Source organism: Morone saxatilis, unplaced genomic scaffold, assembly GCF_004916995.1.
Source record: "Morone saxatilis isolate NCDOM2014 unplaced genomic scaffold, NCSU_SB_2.0 Contig9, whole genome shotgun sequence".
NCBI lineage: Eukaryota > Metazoa > Chordata > Actinopteri > Moronidae > Morone > Morone saxatilis.
Window position 1 is genome coordinate 6889679 of NW_023340268.1, and position 21578 is coordinate 6911256.

The 21578-nt window shown below is 39.3% G+C and overlaps 2 protein-coding genes across 2 annotated transcripts in view; one reads left to right on the plus strand and one right to left on the minus strand.

Annotated features, from left to right (window-relative positions):
* Positions 1 to 796: 796 nt before the first annotated feature.
* On the plus strand, positions 797 to 4029 carry rnf5 (ring finger protein 5; the record flags this gene model as incomplete). Its single annotated transcript, XM_035681069.1, is given in 4 exon segments — positions 797 to 909; positions 1000 to 1057; positions 1161 to 1272; positions 1868 to 4029. Coding segments are annotated over 4 exon segments (402 nt in total), but the record flags the coding sequence as incomplete, so codon positions are not given.
* Positions 4030 to 4857: 828 nt separating this feature from the next.
* Positions 4858 to 21578, minus strand: part of slc44a4 (solute carrier family 44 member 4) — a 17957-nt gene continuing 1236 nt past the window's right edge. The window contains exons 2-22 of the mRNA XM_035681068.1: positions 16397 to 16445; positions 16141 to 16214; positions 13969 to 14047; positions 13759 to 13858; positions 13533 to 13664; positions 13299 to 13359; positions 13076 to 13196; positions 12521 to 12604; positions 11287 to 11399; positions 10719 to 10841; positions 9836 to 9935; positions 9205 to 9297; positions 8993 to 9095; positions 8576 to 8835; positions 8042 to 8136; positions 7493 to 7596; positions 7129 to 7202; positions 6882 to 6952; positions 6129 to 6223; positions 5940 to 6024; positions 4858 to 5646 (exon numbers count right to left, since the gene is read on the minus strand). Of these exons, the coding sequence (XP_035536961.1) occupies positions 5528 to 5646; positions 5940 to 6024; positions 6129 to 6223; positions 6882 to 6952; positions 7129 to 7202; positions 7493 to 7596; positions 8042 to 8136; positions 8576 to 8835; positions 8993 to 9095; positions 9205 to 9297; positions 9836 to 9935; positions 10719 to 10841; positions 11287 to 11399; positions 12521 to 12604; positions 13076 to 13196; positions 13299 to 13359; positions 13533 to 13664; positions 13759 to 13858; positions 13969 to 14047; positions 16141 to 16214; positions 16397 to 16445 (2135 nt within the window). The 3' untranslated portion in view covers positions 4858 to 5527. The remainder of the gene's footprint in view (positions 5647 to 5939; positions 6025 to 6128; positions 6224 to 6881; positions 6953 to 7128; positions 7203 to 7492; positions 7597 to 8041; positions 8137 to 8575; positions 8836 to 8992; positions 9096 to 9204; positions 9298 to 9835; positions 9936 to 10718; positions 10842 to 11286; positions 11400 to 12520; positions 12605 to 13075; positions 13197 to 13298; positions 13360 to 13532; positions 13665 to 13758; positions 13859 to 13968; positions 14048 to 16140; positions 16215 to 16396; positions 16446 to 21578) is intronic.

The window sequence follows — 21578 nt, forward strand, 5'->3', positions numbered from 1 at the left end:
CCCACACAGTCCTGAGAGGAGGCCCCTAATCAGACACAAGTGAAAGCACCTGTGTGAGTGGGCTGTTGCTGAGTGGGGTCCTTTAATGTCGCCTCTGGAAGTTCACCTAATCAGCAGGATGTAACCTCAGCATGGAAACTACACCTGTCAGTTGACTTAGCGCAGCTTAAACATGCACTAATGCACTTAATGCGTCTGTTTACTGCAGCTCTCTAACATGTAGAGCTGTAGGTTGCTCTCAGTATAGTAGCATAAGCACTACGCAGATTCAGTAAAGAGTATCGCAGCCGTATGCTGTCAATGACTCACTGTTTAATCTGGAGTGAGGTTTTTGTTGTGAATGGGCTTTAAGGCAATCAGGAGATCCTCGATGTGCTTCAGGAAACATTCACAAGGCACAAGACTACTGCAGACCTTGTTTCTAGTCACGAAGATGCAGACGTGCAACGTGAACCTCTCACATTTACCCTCCAAACAGATTTTATTCTCACTGGAACAAGTTGCCTTTCATTTTTATTAAAACAAATTTTAAAATGCCAACAAATGCCTAAAAACATTGAAACTTTTTAGAAAAGCTGCTGGTAAATTATGCATTTAAGGCTGCAACAATCCCTAAAAAAAGCCCCTCAAAATCCTGGAGAGACTAACTTTTTAGGACATTTTAGCTGTTGTAGTTGGTTTTGAACCCGGTATTTAGACAGTAGGGCTTTGTTTGTTTCAAGAACACAGCAGAAAGAGGTTTATCTCGTCTGTTCTAAACATTTTGACATCTTTGTTCCTTTGTTGCTCCTCTCAGTGGTTGGAGACGCGGCCCAGCAGGCAGCAGTGTCCCGTCTGTAAAGCAGGCATCAGCAGAGAGAAAGTCATCCCATTGTACGGCAGAGGGAGCTCCAGCCAAGAGGACCCCAGGTACCCCAGGAGTGTTTGCTGTGTGTGTGAATTTAATAGCGAATACAATAGCCTTATAATCATCCACTGACTGTTTCTGTCACTGTTCAGGTTGAAAACTCCACCTCGGCCTCAGGGACAGAGAACAGAGCCAGAGAGTAGAGGCGGGGTGAGCGAATCAACCCATTTCTCATCATAATTTACAGTAATTTATTTTTTTATTCTTTTATGAGGTTGTTAAACTTTATCCCGGTCTTTCTGTCTGTGCACAGATGTTCCAGGGTTTCGGAGACACTGGCTTTCACATGTCTTTTGGCATCGGTGCTTTCCCCTTCGGCTTCTTCACCACAGTCTTCAACACTAACGATCCCTTTCACAGAGCAGGTAAACATGCGAAGACCCGATCTAATCATGTTCACAAAACCAGCCCTTGAGGGTCTGAGGGCCCTGAAAGGTTTTACAGTAGTTGATATGGACATTCAGATTCAGGCAAACTAACAAAACTTAACTCCATTTTTTGTGATTTATACCATCAGTCCCTCCAGGATTTGTTGCGATTGCATTATTTTAGAACTGCAAACTAACTACTGCATTATAGGTCTCTGGTTATACCGTTACTAAAAGTTAATCCAGGCCTTCCAGCCAACCATAATCCAGAGTTTTCAGTGACCATGTTTATAAATGATTTATTTATTAATTTATAACATGGCCACTGAAAAATCTGGATCTACTTAATAAATAATTGTGGGCCTTATTGTTGCTAGCAGTTGTATGTCACTCTGAGAAATGCAGTCGTTTATGGCGTTAAAGATAATAAAACCCCTGTGATTAGATGATTCGGATTATCAGTGGGAGTAAAAAGCTCCATTAAAGCACAGCTGTTACCCTCAGGTGATGTGATTAAGAGTACAGATGCACACACATTATCCCCTGAGACACTGGTCTAATAACCTCTCCCATTCATCTCCGTCCCCATTAGACCAGTATGCAGGTGATCACCAAGGCAACGGTAACCTCAACAACGGCAATAACAACTGGCAAGACTCCCTCTTCCTGTTTGTGGCCATTTTCTTCTTCTTCTGGCTGCTGAGCGTGTGATGGAGCCCGGACAGGGATGGATGGATGGAAGGATGGATAGACGACCGGGAGGGAGGAGCGCAAACAAAAACAAACAAACTCTCACACACTTAACCCGAGCCGCAGACACGCACTCATTTTATATTTCCTATCAGGTACTAACTTGGGAGAGAAAATGGAGCATTTGTGTTTGATTTTCCAAAAACATGAAATACAGGAATTTATGGTTTTCTCCTCCTGGCAAAGGCCGATTCACTTTAGGATACTCAGCCCGCCCACCCGCTCACCCGCTCTGTTGATTTTGTTTATGCAAGAAATAACCCCCTGTCGCCCCTCCCCACTCTCTCTACATGTACCTGTAGATAAATGCACAGAAATATAAAGTTTAAGGGGCTCACTGTTGGGGGTTCAGAAACAGTATTACTAGTTTAGGGTGAACTTAGTAAAGGATCTTTTTTTTTCTCTCTTCGGTGTCGAGCTGCAGAAAAAGAGGGTGGGTGGAGGATAATTCGGGGCAGTGACTAATTCTGTTTTTGGTTTTTCACGTCCCTCCTTGAAGGACTCGCTGGTGTATTTCTTAAATGGAGGGAGGGAGGCGCGTTGTGGAAGCGGGGTTAAAACAAAGATGAGACAATGTAGTGGTTATTACAGCAACTCCATCTTACTGTAAAAGGCCAAAGAGCGGTGGATCGGTCACGTAAGATGTAATTGAATTATGTTCCTGTTTACAGTTTCTTCGTGAAAAGGAACAAGTACTCCAAGAATTTGCAACTTACTCTTGAAAACAGACTGACGGACAGAAATAGCATAGATGGATGCATTTTTCTTTTTATATACGTTTGTCTTAACAAAAAAACTGCCATTGCACTGTGAAGTCATTTGTGGACGGAGCTGTCCTAAAGATAGGAGTGTGTGTGTGTGTGTGTGCGTGCTGGTGTTGAACCACTTGTTGCATCTTTCCCCACAAAGCTGTACAAACGTAGATGGATGTACTGGTTTTTTAAAGTGGCCAGTTTGGGAGATTTTCGCATCAAGTGACTTGAGGGTAAAAACACACGCAGTTTAATGGCAGAGAAAACTGTCAAGAGAGCTTATAAAGTGGCTCGATGAGACGCTAACCAGAGTTGATGCTGTGTAACAAGTGAGCATAATCCTTTCAATTAGACGTGGGTGTGAAATGGTCAGCACACTAAGAATTTACAGGAATGACAAACAACAGTTCGAGGAACTTTCCGTCAGTTAACTTTTTTTTTTTTTCCTGACTGTATGTGTCTGTCTGAGTGAGTGTGTATACATTATATATTTGTATATATGAATATTGTAAATGACGTTTTTACGTGTTTTCTGAGTTGATGACTAGCCACGGAGAGAGGATGTGCGAGGAGGCGTCAAGATGCTTTTGTAAAGCGAGATCTGGTTCCTGGTTTTCATAAATTCCTTCCCTTCTACTCAAGAAAAAACGCTTGCAGCCCAAGTTAATCACTCTTCTGCCAACCTGTCCCATTAATTTAAATAAATGTAATGAGTGCAAAAGGAAAAAAGTCTGTCCTTCCCTGCTTATGTGATTTGATATGAGGATACTGACGATGATTTAGCTGACTTGTTCTCTCTTAACTGACAGTGCACATTAAAAATCCTGTTTACTGTAAAAGTAACACATTCATCATGTGTCACAACTGTGAAGCAAAATGTGCTTTTAAAAAAAAAAAAGACCAAGATTCAGCCTGTTCTGTGGCTTTGACTTGGAGATTCTCAATTTAAAAATGTTCTAGTCTTGGATTAATCCGTGTGCATCTGAACTAGGATACGTCTAATGAATCAGTTTATTATTCACACCAGGGTCAGCACTGAAACTCCATGCCCTCTGAGTTGGACAAGATGGCTGCCAGGGCTCGTCATTTCTTGCATACTTGTCTGTTCAAGCTACACTTTGTAATATTGAGGCTTATGTGACACTAAAACAAGTGATGGAAGTCACGATTTGCAAGTCTTCTGACAGACTAAACATGGAGACATTGTGCAAAACCAAATGGTCTAGGAGATTAAAACTTGATAAAACACTGACTTGTCTTGTGTCGTCATTATCTACAATTTAATATACAATTAATATTATCAAAGGACAGTAAAAGGACTAGCCAACGGCAACTAGTCACATTTCATTATGTGGTAATGTGGCAGAGCATACCAACAAAGTACAGGGACACGCTCAAATATTCTGAAATAAATATTCTTCCCAATTTAAAAAGAAAACTATTAAAACAACCATATTCAAATACAATAAAAAGTTAATTAATATCTATATATCTCTCTATCTATATCTATCTATATATCTATATATATATATCTAAAGGCTGTTAAATAACAGGCAAAAGTCCAATCAAACAAGGCATATAGAATAATTCTATAACCACGCACAGCAGCAGTCTCTGCAGGGCCACGTGCATTAGGAGACATTTCCTTGTGCAATCATGGCTGTATAACTTCAAACCTGTAATGCAGAATAAAGTTATATACATTTTTTTCCAGCACATAATGCTTTGTAATGCATTTAACATGTGATAAGTTTGAATGTCACCTGACTGTGGAGCCCTAGAAGACAAAAGAAATCAGTCAGGTGGGTGATGGTGGGATTTACTGACTGTAAAAGTAAGGAACCAATCATCTGTGCAGTATTGAAAATGATGATTAGTATATACTACAGTAGGACAGCCAGCACAATTAAAGTTGGCTCACTGTGTCCCTGCAGAGACTGGTTTTAAATATGAGGTTTGATCTTTGATCAGCTCAGATGTGCAGTGTAAAGATTAGAAAATGATCAGAGGCTGTTTACACGTACTGGAGACTCTATATAAGGATGAGAAACCCTGAAAGGTTAATGGCATCCAAACACACTCATATTTACAACTTTATTACATTTTCCTTCTTTCCATATAATCAAAAACATTGTGGTGATATATACATTTTTCTATTTATAAAACAAGCCTTTTTACAAATACTATCTAAAAATATATAATGTTTAAGAACATTTAGTTTTTGTTCCTTCTGAAGAAATCGTCGTCTATAAAAGATTCCCAGCAAAAATAGAAAAAACCTAAATCTTACATTAAAAGGCATTTAACTGGATTAAGTGACAAACCAGTTAAAAACCCTGATAAACCCGTCTAAAACATTTGGAATAAAAATGTTGTGCAGCGTTAATATGGAGCCGTATCAATGGAAACAAATTTTAAATATCAGAAGAAATATTTTGGGACTTTCATTAATTATGAGCCAAATCAAAAAGTCATGTAGGACACCATGTAACTTCAAATTTCACATTACCTGCATTCACATTCACATGCTCAGTCCTTTCATGTGTACAGTCATTAATACTACATATTATGCACATACCCAATAAAAAAAAAATATATAATTAAAAAAGTGCAAAATCAGTTTTGGTAAACCTATCTGGAAAAAAATAGATTGAGTGTTATTGGATTCAAAAGCTGCAGATAAAGATATCCTGAAAATGTGTTACACAGTGTTTGTGTGGTTTCATGAAGTCAGGGAGGTGAAATGATCTTCAGTCCTTGCCTTTACCCTTTTTTGGCGCTTTGTTGGTTTTGTTGAGGATCTTCATGAGGTTTTTGGACATAAAGTACGGCTTCTGTAGAGATCCGTCATTACGCTCCAAGTCCTCCACTGTGAAGGTGAGAGCCACATTTAGTGAAGTGATGAAACAGACCAGGTGTATTGTAGTATTCAATTAAGTTAGCTCATTAGCTTCAAATTGAGATGTTAACATGTATTTGCATGTTCCAAAATCTCCCCCCCACCAAAATAAAGATTATCCATGTTGGCAGTATCCATGCAAACAGGTGCTTTTTGGTCATGTGGGCAAAGGTGGAGTTGTTATTTTTCTCAGTATTCCTGTGTCAATAATGTGAATGTACAGGCTTTCATAAACACTCTATTAACTGTAAACATCTACTCACAGAAGCAGAGGAAGAGTGTGTCGACACACATGTTGTACACACTGAAGAATCCATGAGCTATGAGGTAGCTACCAAACACCACCGTCTACAAGAAATGGGTAAAAATAAAAGATTTAGAATCAACTTTGAGTAGTCTGATGCGTCTGAATGACTACTATCAGAAACGGAGAGGGACAGTTTGTAACTTACAATAATTGGCATCCAGTAGTAGTTGAGGGTTTCGGAGCGGAAGGTGTTGCCTGGCAGTAATATTCGTCCAGAGAAGAAAAAGAAGGACAATACGCCTGGAAAAAGATGGAGATTTCACCGTCTCATGTCTTTCCATTAACAGAATTGTATTTATTTTATTTATTTATTTATATTTATTTATTATTTTCTTTATGCATTTAGTTTATCTTGTTCTATTGTATCACATTAATATTTGTGATGATTTGAGTTCTCCCTATGGATATGGATAATATAGAAATCTCTCACTTATTTACTAAATATTGGTTATAATATGGACTGATATGCTAAGTTTCACTGTTGAGTTTAATTATTCCATAATTGTGTAAATCTCTACTACACAATAAAATTCAGATTGAAACACATCACCATTTTCAGTATGTCCATTAAAATAAAATCTATTTTAAAGCTGCACTGATTATTATTTTAATAGTAATGTATTACCAGTAGCTCATATGTATAATGGATGCAGGTAACTTCACTGTACACTTCCTACCCAGCCCCGAAAGGCACAACCATTAGGCAGCGAAAGAGGCACATAGTTCCCTCAGGAGTTGGTTTAGACCAGATCAGAGCTTAAAGAGAGTTAATACTGGACCTATTCGCCAGGTGGCCAATAAAATACTCCAAAGCAATGCTAATGTTTAATGAAGTAGAAAAAAAAACACATTTGTTAACATTTTCTTGCGTTTTCCTAATGCATGGTGTCATCCTTACCCACTCCTCCGACCACCAGGAGCTTCCCAAAGAACAACAGCAGGTCTGTCACTTTATCGAGCACCACGACCCTGAGAGGTACAAACAGTCGGAGTCAGAGCAAGATTACACTACTCACTGAGTCTCTCAAACACATGAACGCAAAACACAGCATGCATATAGTCATATTATGGACAGATCAGACAACAAGCATTGAAAATACAGACTAAAACTCCTTTAGAAAAGCAAACAAGACTTCAGTACAAACCTTATTACATTTCTCATGAGCAGCATGAAAGCATTTTTGGCAGAGACGCAGAAGTTTTTCCCATAAATGGCGATCTGACAAGGAAACACAATCGACTTGTTTTAGGAAAATAAAATGGTCTACGTAATACAAATAATATCCAATATATTATATTAAAACTGATGGTGACATTGTATAAACTGAGGTATGATGGAGAAACTTTGTTATTCCCTCTAGGTTTGGAGTCAGTAGAAAAAGTCATTTTTAATTTTAATTAATCCTGTTTTTTTCTTTTTGTATGATTTACATTGAGAGTAACACAAACATTAATTATTACTACAACAATTAAGATAGGAGGGACTGTACAAAAACATGTTGTGCTCACCATGATGTAAGCGTTCCTGTTGAGGAACTTGATGAACTTCTCCAGACACCAGAAGCAGCACTTCAGGCAGCACATTAAAAAACGAGCACATGGATTCTGTGCCGCTGGAGATGAGAAGCCAAAACACGTATAAGCAGCCCGTCATTTAAATGGCATTAAACTTCTAACCCCGTCTCTTTTCTGAAGACATGTTCTCACATGTACACAGCCAGCACATCTTTAGTATTAAGACATTTGGAAAATAGAATTGGAAGCAAAGTAAAGAGACATGACAGAGAGAAAGTTTAAGTTTATTTGTTGTATGTGTTTACTGTTCATTTTGTTAGTTTTGTTGTCGGAAATAAATCTATTTTATTTTAAATTGAGGCTGGATTTAATTTCAAGAAATTAGGTTAATAATAATAAGAATAATAAACTTTACTTATATAGCACTTCTCTAAACAATTTTACAAAGTGCTTTACAAAGAAAAATAGCAGATAAAATAAAAAAAGAAATAAGGCCAAGGAACATGAAAATAAGGCCAAGGGACAGGTATCAGTCAGCCTTACCTCTTGTTTTGTGGTCAATGTACTCCAGAATGATCCTCACTAGCTGCACCAGGGTCAGGATCAAAGCACCGAACGCCAAGGAGCCCACATGGTACCTAAAATGTACAAAATGATGACGTCTCACTGATCATTTGTATATATAAAATTATCTAAGCATCACAAGTGAATCCCAAAGCTTGCATCATTCAAGTCAAATGAAAAATCAGTTGTCAGTCAATGTGGCTGGTAAAACAACCTTAGCAGCTACAGTCTGTATTGTTTAGCAGCTGAGGTCTGCTTCCCCCAAACTGTAATGTGTAGGTCTAATGCGCCCTCTAGGAGCCAGAGAGGGAACTGCAGTCAGCCAGTTATACGTCCTGTGATTTACAGTTTATCCAAACTACCGGGACATGATATAATCATGTCACTAGAAGTACTGCAGAAATGGCATCCTTAGGGACTGCAGGCATTCAGTATCTTGGACACTTTCGACAGTGATGGACACATTTATTGCTGCAGGAATTTAACCGATGTGACAGCAGCTCAGTAACCTACCTGAGCGAGCGTATGAAGCTAGCAGACACAGGGAACATGGGGATGTCGCCTGGTTTGGTGAAGGCCCAGTAGTAGGAGGCAAAGGCCCCCGCCAGTGTACACTGCCCCAAGGCGATGACGAAGTTGACACACCAGAGAAAAGCCACCACATTGTAAATCTGCAGGTTGAAGAGGTTCCTCTGGAAGAGACCCTCGTCGTTGTATTTGATAAAGATGCAGCTGGCTGAGGGGCAGCCTGGGTAATCTGATGAAGTGAAGTTCTGAGAGGAGGAGAAGAAAGTGAAAAGGGACAGGAAGAGGGAGTAAACAGTGTGTGATCTGACAGCTGACCTCAAACAACGTCCACTGTGGAATGTGAGAAGGTTCACTGTAGGTCACAATGTGTATCCACACTAGGTTCACATTCTGCCCGCTTACCTGAGGGTCACAGTCCACAGAGCCGTTGATACTCTTACAGTCGGTCATGGTGGAGTTGAGAGCCACCACTCTGTAGATTGGGTTTCCTGAGGTGGCCAGATATCTACACACATCAGTTTAAGAGAAGAACCAATACTCTGGATCGTAGAAGTTATATTGTAAATGAACACACGGTGTATGACATATACACATTAACAATTTAAAAAGGATACAAAGCAGTGGCACCCCAGTAAGCGACACACACCAGCAGGAGAACAAAGGTGACCAGAGGGTAGAACAGAGAGGACATCATGTGACTGATTGCCCTGTGGAATATGAACACATGCATTATGAGGTTACGCCAAGAAAAAGGCCTTAAACACAGTAAAGTGTTTTTTTTTTTTCACAGTCAAATAAGCACACCACATTTGGACACACTGTACTATCAGTAAAGGGAGGTAAATACTGGAATGGCCAACCAGCAATAAGGGAGTGCCCTACATATTTCACTTTTAAGACCAATCTCAATAAATGACTTGGAAAATCAAAACTGTGATCACTTTTAACTTTCTCTTCTTTTCTACCTTTGTACTGTATATCTGTATATTGTCATTTGTAATGTTTTTGTTTCTGTTACCTACCTAGGGGCTAAGGGGGTAAATTTGCATTAACAAGCTCTGTCTCCATCAAATAAACAAATAAATACAATGATGGCCTCTTTACAGTATCATACAAACCAATTTGAAGACTCACTGATTACACAAAAATTTGGTTTCAGAAAAAAATCCCCTCAAAATGATCATTATTGTAAGTTCTTCTTAATATAATGATGATATAATTTGACTGCATCACATCATGACTCACTTGCTGGACTCCTGGATGAGAGCAATGGCTATGAGGATTCTGGTCCGCAGGAAGATTATGGTCAGGAGAATGATCGCCTCTGCCACAGATATGATTATCACTGAGGGGGAGAAGAGGAGGAGAATGAGACACGAGTGACAAGAAGGATTATTGTTGCATCCTCCTACACCATACACAACCAATACACACCATACTCACACGGTCAACCCACACACACACAACTGGATCACTACACAGTCGCCCATACGCTTCTCATGTCCCATAACATTCTACTCCATACACCAATAACTACTATACTCTTCATTTTTACTGTGGAAATCTTCTACACACATCATCTTTATTCTATTTTTAATTAACTTTCTCACTCTCTTTCCTCTGTGTGTGTTATTGTTAACATTTGTGCACTAAAAAAGTAAAACAGAAAAAATAAGAAATATCCAATATGAGTATTATAAACGGATGCAACGAGCCATAACGCTTGAATCTGGGTCATCTTTTATCAGAAGCATTTTACAAGTGGTAAACATGTCATTCGACTCATGTGTATGCCAACAATGGTTTTATTGCATTCATTTATCTGCTTACAATGTTATGATATCGATGTTTTAACACATGACTGTGATTTGGCATTTATGATGTTATTGGTGTTTTCCATTTTATACCTCTCAATTCCTCTGTACTGGAATTTACCCTAAGTAAAAGCTGCTTGGTTGAAATACAGCCTGACTTAATCTGACTTAATTAGGTTTTTGATGTGCACAAAACTCTCCCTGCAAAATGCTAATAGGACACCGGGCAAAGTTAAACTAAAGAAATATTTGACACAGGTGAAATAGCGCATGGTCAAGTCAATTAGGATCAAAAGCATTTCAATCACACTCACAGAAGGCCAGCCAGGTCTCTTGGACTTGCAGGTAAACTTTGAAGTTGGTGGTAAACCCAATGTCAGATATGGTAGCAGAGGCTTGTTTGTAGTTATCATACTCCCAGTAGCAGTGCCATATCCCTGCAAGACAAACACTCCAACAGGTCAGAGGCTACAAGGAAAATAAAATCTTTTCATAGCAAATAAACTTTGCATTCAAAACCAGTAAATAACTAAGACTATAATGTTTTTGCTCCCGCTATTAATAAGCAAAGTTACACACAGGGCCAGCAAAACATTTTCTAATTCAGGAGGAAAAAGATCTGAATATGCTTTATTCAGTACCTGTTTCCCTTCAGAATCAGCACAGGTGCAGAATTAATTTGTGAGAGTCAGCTGCTAACTTCTAATAGGAAAAGTTATTTATCCAGGTATATAATTGCACCTGCAGGCTTTCTGTTCCACGTGTGCAACTGCATTTCCAAGTACAAAAGAATGGTAGAAATAGTACCAAAGAAAATGAAAAAACAAATTCTACAAATGGAAAACACAGTTTCCCTTAAAAACTACCCCAGCGAGTGTTTACCATATGCTCCAGCAGCAAGGACTCCTATGATGAGCACCCACACCATGACTGGAGCTGTGAATCTCAGCAGCAACAGGAACAGCATACTGACCACCATTGCTATTAGCAGACCACTGAGAGGAGAGAGGTGGGCAGGAGGGGGATGAGAGTTATGAAGAAAACAAAAAAGGAGAGGATAAAAATGTCACATTGATATAACTTGTAAGACAATGTAGTTATGAGATACACAAAATGTTCAAGTTCTGTAAAATAACTGAGCATATTAACGAAACTTAAACATTTGGAAAAACTCATCAAAACCACTGAGATGGGATTCGATTCGTAATTCAATCTCAGTACTTTCTATCTGTCTGTCTGAGAGCAGGTGGCAGTGTATGTGCAGTTATTATGGGTTCCAGTAACAGAAATGTAACTTTTATCAAGCAGGTAAAATAAGAGCAATGAGGGGACGGTGCGTTTTGTGTCCTTCCAAATTGCTTCTCTGGTTGTTTTTGGCTCAAAACCATGTAAACACATTTCTTCCCTATGCATATCAGTTATTTCTGTTTCCTTCAGTTCCTTGCTTAAGTTCCCCAGAGTCCATCACTTAATTTAATATTGTTTGAATAAAGCACATTTTCAATCTAGTTAGTTATTGTTTCTGTATTTAATAAATTAAATAATTAAAATGTGTTTAATATAGTATACCACTGGTTGAAACATTACTATTCACATCTAGTGTAATTCAAAAGTAGTATACAATGTCCCTTTACATATACCATACTTGACACTAAGCTTCTGCTATAATTACAGGCCACTGAAATGTATTAACTAAAACATTTTACATATTTTAACCAGAGAACTTGGGTAACAACCAATACTCTATTTACTACCTTCAGTTGTACATTTTAACAAGGCATGTTAATTATATACACTTAGAGTAGTAGAAATATCTGAAATGTTATAAAAACCTCAGCAAACCATAAATATCTGAAAAATTCACAGTGTGCAGGAGGCTCCAGAAACACAGCTGTTAACTGAATTGTCAGGTTATGTTAGTGGCACAAAATAGCATCACCTCAGAATAACTTTGACAGGACAGACCTACTTTCTTTCTTTAGCTCTTTAATGCATGTTAAAATCACTATAAACTCTACACTTTTAGCAGACAGTCAGGCATGTTCATAAAGCTGGGCCTTAGAAAGGTATTTAGTTATGGTTTATTTATAGTGTTGTTCTGTTCTGTTCAACTCACATGAGGATCCACGGCCATGACGACGCAAAATCCTCAAAGATTCGGACGCCGATCTCTCTGGCATTAAAGCCATTCACAATATCCCTAATGAAGACAAAAACCAAGGGCACACTCTGTTGGTAACAGTTCTCCTTTTACACAGAAAGGGTGGAAAGCAAAGGGTCGGGTAGAAAAAATACAGTGAAGAAACGAGGAAAAACTAAAACTAAATATATTTATAACACAAACAAAGATAGAGATAATCCCAGACACTCAGCATAGAGAAAATAAAACTAGACATTAATGCTCGAACTCTGCAAGTCCCAAGAAAGCGTTTCACACGACATCTACGGCTGCTGTGCATAAAACAGAGTTATACACAGCAACAAGACTAACCACAGCCAACTGCTACACTACGCATCGACAAAAAACTCACAAAGCCACCTACCCTGAGCTGGTGATGAGGAGGAGACAGAAATAGGGTTATTAAAGTGTGCGCAGGTATTCGTGTGTGCAGTTAGTTTTGTTTTTAAATCAACATGCGATGAGGTCAGGAATCCGCTGTATCTTACTCACCCAGTGCCGTTCTTCAGTATGCTGACTGTGTCATTGACTGAGGACGGTAAGCCCGGAACATTGGCAAAGTATGAAGGGATTCTCCCCAGTGCCGTGATATCGGGCAAACATCTCCCCAGCACTAAGAGTAGAGAAAATAATCACATCAAATTAGCTTGAAATGAATGGAATGTAATCAGACCAAAATGAAAATGAACACAATATAGTGTGTAGTTTTACTCACCAGAGGTTGTGGGCATGTAGAAGAAAGGACACAGCTCTTTGTCCACAATTTCTTTAACTTTCTGAATAACATACAATAATGGTTTTATGAATGGAACAAAGTGTCAGGTTACTTTTGCGGAACATCTGGCGCCTAAATATTTCCTTTTCCAAAAGAAATCAAAACAAGTGTTGCAACTGGCAACTCACAGGGAGACACAAAAGGTTTACGCATGGTTAGCAAAATGGGACTTACTAAGTCAGTAGTTGCCAGGTCTATGGATGGCACACAGAGGCTTTGATTGAACACGTTTGCTGGCTTTACGTTTGGAAGATATGCCAGTACATCCACAGCCCAGAAGTCATTGGGGCAAGTTTCCACACACACCTGTAGGTAGTGGGAAAAAAGGATTATTTGTGAGACACTGGGAGATAGAGTCCAGTATCATTGGAAACAACGGAAATCAAGCAGCCTTCTCTACCTGTGTGGTTGGACACTGAAAACCATTAAGAGAAGATGCCATAATATTAACAGACGTGGCACATTTGAGAATGTCAAAGTAGAACAAGTTCGGTTTGTCTCTGAGAGAAGAAAGACAGAAAGAAAGAGTTAGCTTGATTTTGTATATTTATTATATCAAGTACAAATGTACGAATAACAACATGTAAGGGAAAGAGAGAGATTCAATTACTTATTTGGTCCAGTACCACAGAACCATCCAGTTGAGTTTCTTGCGTATAGAACATGTCGAGGATCTCCATAGAGCCAAGCTGATAGAAAACAAACAAACACACAGAGATAAGAAAAGCCAATGACGTAAAAGATAATGGCAAGTTAGTCACGCTCCATTACGACCACTTTGTGTTTGGCACTGACAAACGGTACAACTACATGAGGGCATGTTTTTACTTACATAAACTGCACTTGTATTGCATTAGGGAGGGATGTGAAAAAGATCCACTTATTTATTGACGGAGGTGGGAAATACGGGTTATCTGTTAACTGATTAGGACATTTTATCTACGTTTATTATGCTTTATCAACATGAAAAACCAGTCTCTAATGCTCAGACTGGGTCCCAAATTCCCCTTTTTGTTACCACCTGTCAAAATAAAGTATGTCATTAACTAGAATAAAAACATTTGCAGTGGCAATATAACTACAATGCCATATTCAGGTCATATAATTTAGGTCAAGACCAGCAATGAATGGATTACTTCAGTTCAACCACAAGAGGGCACAACAGTCTGTCTGACAGGATGAACCCGCTTTGTTTGGTTTGAATGCACTTGTTGTTGACATGATTGTAATGAAATGATATGTAAATGTATAAAATGTAATGTATTGTTCTACTAACAGGTTGTACACACAGGCTAGAGGTGTTAAATCCCTCGACTATTTTGACTGTTATTACCACTGTGTCTCATGTGAATTTAGAAATCGAATATTTTGTTAATAAATGCCTTTTATGTGCTAACAGTGTCCAGTAGATTTCTCCATCACTACAACAGCTCCACCGCGGCCAACCAAACTGAACTGCTTCCAAGGAGGAAATCATTTTGGGACACACTCAGCCGCTGACGCAGGAGGTGAATGCACCACCTATCAGGACTCTCTGTTGACTCTAGATAAGAGAGGTCCCTCAGTGTTGGAATGAGTTTGATGACACGGCAATAAAGAGCTGAATGCTGACATAGAAATCAGCTGTTCGGACCTTAACTCAATAATAGTAATACTTTATTTTATGATGAATCAAAGTATATGGGTTAATAATTGCACCAAATGAATACAGAGATATCAGGAGAGAATAAAACAAACCTAGAGATAAACTTTGATATTAGAGATGTACTACAAAAGCAGTGAATACAGATAAAAACTGAATTAAATCAAGGGGTTTGGGGTAGTGGACGTATAAAGCAAGCCATAGTGTGGGGTCAAAGAAACCCACAAACAGTTTAAGGGAGCTTTAATGGAGCTAACTGTGAAACTGTGACAGTTGTGGCGGCTTGTTTACTTTGTTAGTTAGGATCTACAATACATAAGAAGGCACTGGAACTGGTACCGTAGAGTTATTTTGATCACCTGGCAAGACTTTGGTTAATGTAAGATGTACAGAGGTCACCCTTGTGGGGGACTGGTGAGGTAATCTGCCTTTTACTGTGGTGTTGTGCGATGAAGCATTGGAGAGTGACAGGAACGGCTACATTAAAGGAATAGTTCATCATATAGCAATAAAGACATGAAACTGGGGGAAAAACCGCAAGCCTGGCTCTGTCCAAAGGTAACGAAAATCTACCTACCAGCACCTCTAAAGTTTACTATTTAACATATCACATCTCATTTGTTTAATCAGTAAAAAAAAATCTGTTTTTTTTCCTGGAGTCTTGTCGTCACCGTGAAGTTGCCAGGCAACCAGCCGAGACACCAGGAAGTCACAGCTCCGGGGCCAAAAAAAATACTCTAAACTACTACTACTAAAAACAAACAAGATAAAAAGTGTTGATTACCAAAAAAAAAAAAAGGCACAGAGACAGGCGGGCTGTTTCCTAATGTTTCCAGTTTTTATGATGAGCTAACCTGCTGCTAGCTGTAACATCATGTTGTAAAGGTAAGAGAATCAATCTTCTCATCTAACCCCCAGCAAAATAACCACATTCCCCTGTTCCTTTAAGAAAGGCAACAGAGACCGAGGGTGGGAGTTGAGTGACAAAAATGTGACATGAAAACGAGGTACAAGGGCAGAGGAACAAAGAGAATGGACAAGAAGGGCACAGAGAGGAGATGTTGGAACACAATGGCTGATTGTGATATCAGTCAGTGTCGATTCAAAAGGCCTGTGTTGGTGTCGTCAGGTTACTCTCACCTAATATGCCAACTGCTACGTAGCCAAGGATGACGACCATGAACAGGACACAGCAGATTATATCAGTGCACCCTCTGATGGAAAAAAAGAAAGACAGCAGCAGGTAAAAGTGAGCAGGCCGAGCTCTGCGTTGACATTTGCCTCGGGTGAAACTCAGCAAACAAAACGTCTTCTTTGAAAGCACAAATACCCACACAGTGTACCCTACAGCTAGACTGAGGATTTGGGGATTTAAAAAAAAGAGTCACAGATTCACCTTTTCTTTATGGGTCCATTGAATGATGGATCAAACTGAGCAGGTTCCCCTGGGAAAAGAAAAGAGGAACACAGCAAGTCAGTTAATTTAGCTTTCAATAGCTTTTAATGCAAGGTGAATTAATCCCACCCATACAGTACAATAACCTTTACCGACTGGCACGCCGTCATTGTGTAACATTAATCAGCAACTTCTATGTTTGGTTTCAGATTATCAAGGACACAGTGCTTTATCATTCCCTTTTGCAATGGCACTTAAACTGCAGATCGGCCACAAGGAAATGTATTGCTGATTAAATCTGAGTGTACTGTACTTATGCCCAGAGAATATGGGGAAGGAGGTGTGCATAAAAACAAAGATTATTCAGGGGAAGCAATGAAGAGTCTTTATGCGTCATGTTTTCAGAGTTAATGAATTACAGCAGAAGTGAACGAGGAAACGTTCAGAGACAGGAGGAAGACAAAAGGAATCTTTTATGGGTTATCAGTTCACACTACGTGATTTTAGCCCTGATTTTTCACTTTCTCATTTTGAGAGATTGCACACAAATGCCCCCTGTGTGGAGAAATGGTCATTCCCACAATCCTCTCTCAGTGAAAGACCGCGGCTAGAGTTGAGGGAATAAAACAAAAAGTTTATTTCAAACTGTTAATATGCATATTTTTTAAACGTTTTGTCGCCACAGAAACAACTGCTAAATTATAAGGTTGACTGACGTTGACTGCGGTTAGTTACTGGTGTAATTAATGGTTTAATAATGTGTGTATTGCTTACTGACGCTGGCTGAACAGGCTATGTATCAGCTAATTATGTGTGTTTATAAGGGCAGTATGCTGTAAATGGTTGCTCTTGTGTTTTTAAACCACTCTTCTAATTAAACATGATGTGCTTGTTATTAATGCTGTTATTAAAGACGCCTGGTGAAACAAAGTTTGGAGACCAGACTGGAGGATTACTCCTTGTGAAAGATCTTGTACTGGGAGTTCATTTACTCACCGGTGCTAGAATACTACAGGCGTGACTGTTTATTACTGGAAAAGAAATGTCATTGTTGTTTCCTGGAACAGACGCCAGGAGGACAAACAATAAAATCCAGTTGGTGTCATTATCACAGACAACACGCTGCTGTCCATACTGACTAAATCCACATTAGTTCATGTCAGTTAATCATGTATAATCGCAGCGGAGAGAGTGAAGAGGAAAGGGTCTGAGTTGTGGCACAGCATTGATGCCACCAGCTCAGGGTTATTTGAATAACATTTGAATTCAAAAGTAAGGCGGGACAGTCATAGATGTTGAATCATTTTAATTGTTGAAATGAAAACTTGTTTTATGACATCCCAACTGAAAACATTCCTATCACGAGAGTCAGATATGTGAGCCTCAATCAGCCTCTGCTGCATTATCCTGCCGGGCAGGAAAAACACATCGGACAGCTTGGACTGCTTGATCACAAGAAGAAGATGCTGGTGTCATGGTGGAAAACGCCACAAAAGGGGAAATCTGCATAATTGTGCTCCAAGACTCGTTTACTTGAAAACTAATAGTGGAAAAAGGTTCTGATGAAGAGCCTGAACAACCTAATGGATCAGTTCAGCTTCAGTTCAACGTGATGAAAGGATTCCTTTAGGTTGTTTGTCTGATTTACATCTGATACTGATACTGGTCCCCATGAGTGGAGGTTTTGCCAGGCGGTTCACAGTAATCATTTGGCGTAGCAGGAAGAGCTAAATTACCCCCACTGACTGTAATTTGAATAGGGGCGTGTCAACACTGCGAGCGCACACTAAGCTCTGAAAAGGATGCAAATCTTCAACAGGATGCAGTAAGTAAGCAGCTATTCATTCTATGAACGAGACAGTCCCAACATCCAGTCTTGTAAACAGCCACACAACTAAAACCCACAAATTCACAAAGTCCAAGAAGATATAAAAAGAAATTCCATGGATCAGTGCCACGGTACAGTGCTGCTCTAAACTCCCGTGATCCAGCAATATTTGATTGTGTGTGAATGTCAATGGACAGCTGCAGAAAGAAACATGAATTTGACAGGCGACACATTAGGATCCACGTCCATATCTCAGATTCAGGCAGCGAAATTAAATGTCTTCAACAAAGGAACCAGTTCATCGGCCTCTTGTAATGGCGCGAGTGTCAGATTTCAGTTCTGCTCGGATACTGCTGTGTGTCTAGTGGAAATAGCAACCTGGAAAACTCACTGCGACTTTGTGTGACACATATAAAAAAGGTTTTTTATGCCCTTGTAAAAAAAAGCTGGAGGAAAACTTTGAAACTTTGAACCCAAGACAGGCAAGCGACATTTTTATAGCATGGATTTGCAAAATTCAGAAAGACGACGGGTGTTTATCACTTGACCCTGGAGTGACGCAAAAGAGGGAACGGGTCTTTACTTTGCTCAAGCTGGATAACGCAGTGATTAAAAACATTCAGTAGTCATTTGGGGCACAAATATTGATATTTATTAAGTGATAGGTGACTTGACTGACAGGATGCCATTAGTATTATAAATAGTAGTATTGTGTATTGTGTAGTTTATTGTAAGCCTCACCCTTCTCTATGTTTTACTGCGAGAAGAAGAGCTGACGAAGTTAATTGGTAACCTGCAGTACACAGGACTATCCCAGGGGAAAGAAAGTAAAAAAGAACAGGGGCACACTTCTTTAAAGTGTGACTGATCTGATGGTCAGGACTGTTATCTGATTTCTGAATAACTTCAATAGCCGTGACAGCAACAGAAAGGATTTCTTAAAGTTACAAACAGTCAAAGAGAATATGGAGAATAAGGGTGCAACTAATGGTTATTCATGATTTAACTAATAACATAGATAGATTATAAATAAACTGTGAATAAAAATAAATAAATACAAGACTTCAAATCGCTCGTTTTGTCCGACCAAAAGTCCAAAACTGAAACATATTTCGTTTACTAATATATATGGCAGAGAAAAACATAAATTCCTCACATTTAAGAAGCTGGAACTGGCAAAGTTTAGTATTTCTGTTTGACAAACGACAGATAATTGCTCACCAAAAAATGTCAATCAACTAATTGATTAATCGTTTCATGTCAGATGGAGAGAACCTATTAACATCCAGTAGATGTCTGTTCATTAATTAAACTGATACATACTTTTATTTCTAAACATTATCTGGATACTGCGTTTCTTTATGATGAACTTAAAACTAAACCCATTTGGCGTTCTCTTGCTGTATACATTAGCTACATTAACTAGCTTGTGATTTAAAATTAGACCCACGTAAGTTCCTGGTCAATGATTTGCATCAACAACTCCGAGCAAGTCACTTGTTACTTCCCCAACACTGGGTGTCTTCTACACGTTCTTAACAGGAACAAATGTTGCTCTGAAGAAGAAACCCAAACATATTGTACAACAAAACGACCAAACGCAATTAGGCAACAACTGTCGGTCTAAATCAGGAACCCTTGTCACGTTCAAAATGCAAGCAGATTTCTACTTCCCCATGAATGGAAAATACAATAGCAGAGAGCTAGTTTTCCCGAGAACAGAGGTTCAGTTGTTTCAGCTCCTGTCGTCACCTCTTTGGTCATCATCTTATTCTCTGATGCTTTCACAGGTTATTTGAGGAGACGTGGAAACTGATACTTCCAGGGAGGGATTGCTTACTGTAGCTTTACAAAACCTCCCAGACTGTCAATAGACTTGTGACTGCTATCAAAACATCAGATACCACACAGAGTAAACAGGGATGCAGGAGACGGAGATCTGCTGAGCACGCGGCTCAACATCCAACGGTCACATGGAGCATCGACGGGGGCAGTCGTCACAGAATCTCTCTTTTTAAAAGAGGAGAAACTCCAACTTTCTACTCTGCGTCTTCTGTTTGCAAAAACAAAATAGAAGAACGAAATGACAGGTTCAACATGACACTGCGGTTCTCTTTCACAGTGGTTAGCACTCAGGAAATAAGCAGTCTGCCTCTATCACAACACCAGCCAAAACCCTGCTTGAGGCTGTTTGAGTAATGTTAGAGCTCAAACTGCTGACAGAAAATCAATATTCAACTATTGTGATAAGAAATAATCATTTAAAATCATTTTTAAGACAAAATAAGTGAGCCGTTCCAATGATAACCTGCTTGTCATGTCAAAAATAAGTTCACGACCTGAGGTTAATGTACACAGGATAAGATATAGTGAGCAAAGATGGTTTCATATTCCATATTTTCTGACATCACTGTTGTTAACACAACAAAAACAAGGAATAAGTCAAATTTTCTAATTATTTTTCTAGTAAAGTACTTAAAAAAACGTCCCAAACGGCTCCGACAGATATCGCTCATTCGCATATCTTTGGCTTTGGACTGTTGGTGAACCAAACAATTGTTAGAGAAATTTATAAAATCACATTTTTTAAAGCAAAAACAAAAAACAAATTCTGGTGTTAGCTTTACAAACAAGATATTTGAAGACATCGACTCGACACTGGGAAACTGTGATGCACATTCTTCACTATTTGTATAGACTATATAATAAATGTTGATGTTTAAAACACATTAAGCACGTACTCATAGAACTGGAGTTACATCCAGGTAACTACTATTTCTATTTCACACATGCTCCGGGCCTCTAACGGGCTTCGCTATTGGTTAAAACCAGACGAAGGCCGAAGGGATGAGATGCAGTGTTGTGTTTCCCTTTTAGCTGTGAGCTCCAGCAGGTTGCCATGGGTCAGGGGTCAAGGGTCAAGGGGTCCTGCCCCACCTGGTTAGAGAGGCGTCCGTGAAGACACAACAGGGAACACGCCCCAACCGCACCCCTGGGCAGAGGCGAACAGGTGAGTCCCAGAAGATCAAGTCCAGCTGGAGCCTCACAAATCAGTGCTACAGGTTTTCTTACACGCTTCCTCTTCGTGACAACAGGAAGACAAACGTGAAGACATGATGACAAATTCTTCTGCAACACCTGACGGCGGTAAAAAAAAGACTTTTGCAGAAGGATACCTTCTAAGAAACGCTGAGTAAAAACGGGAGACAAGCAACAGGGTTTTATAGGGGGAGGATACCAGATGGATATTAGATCTGCCCCGTCCATTTCTGCCTTCGAATCCAGGCTAAAAAAACACTTTTACTCCCTGACCTTGTTCACTAACCCTGTACTCCTGCTCATCCTATGTATTTC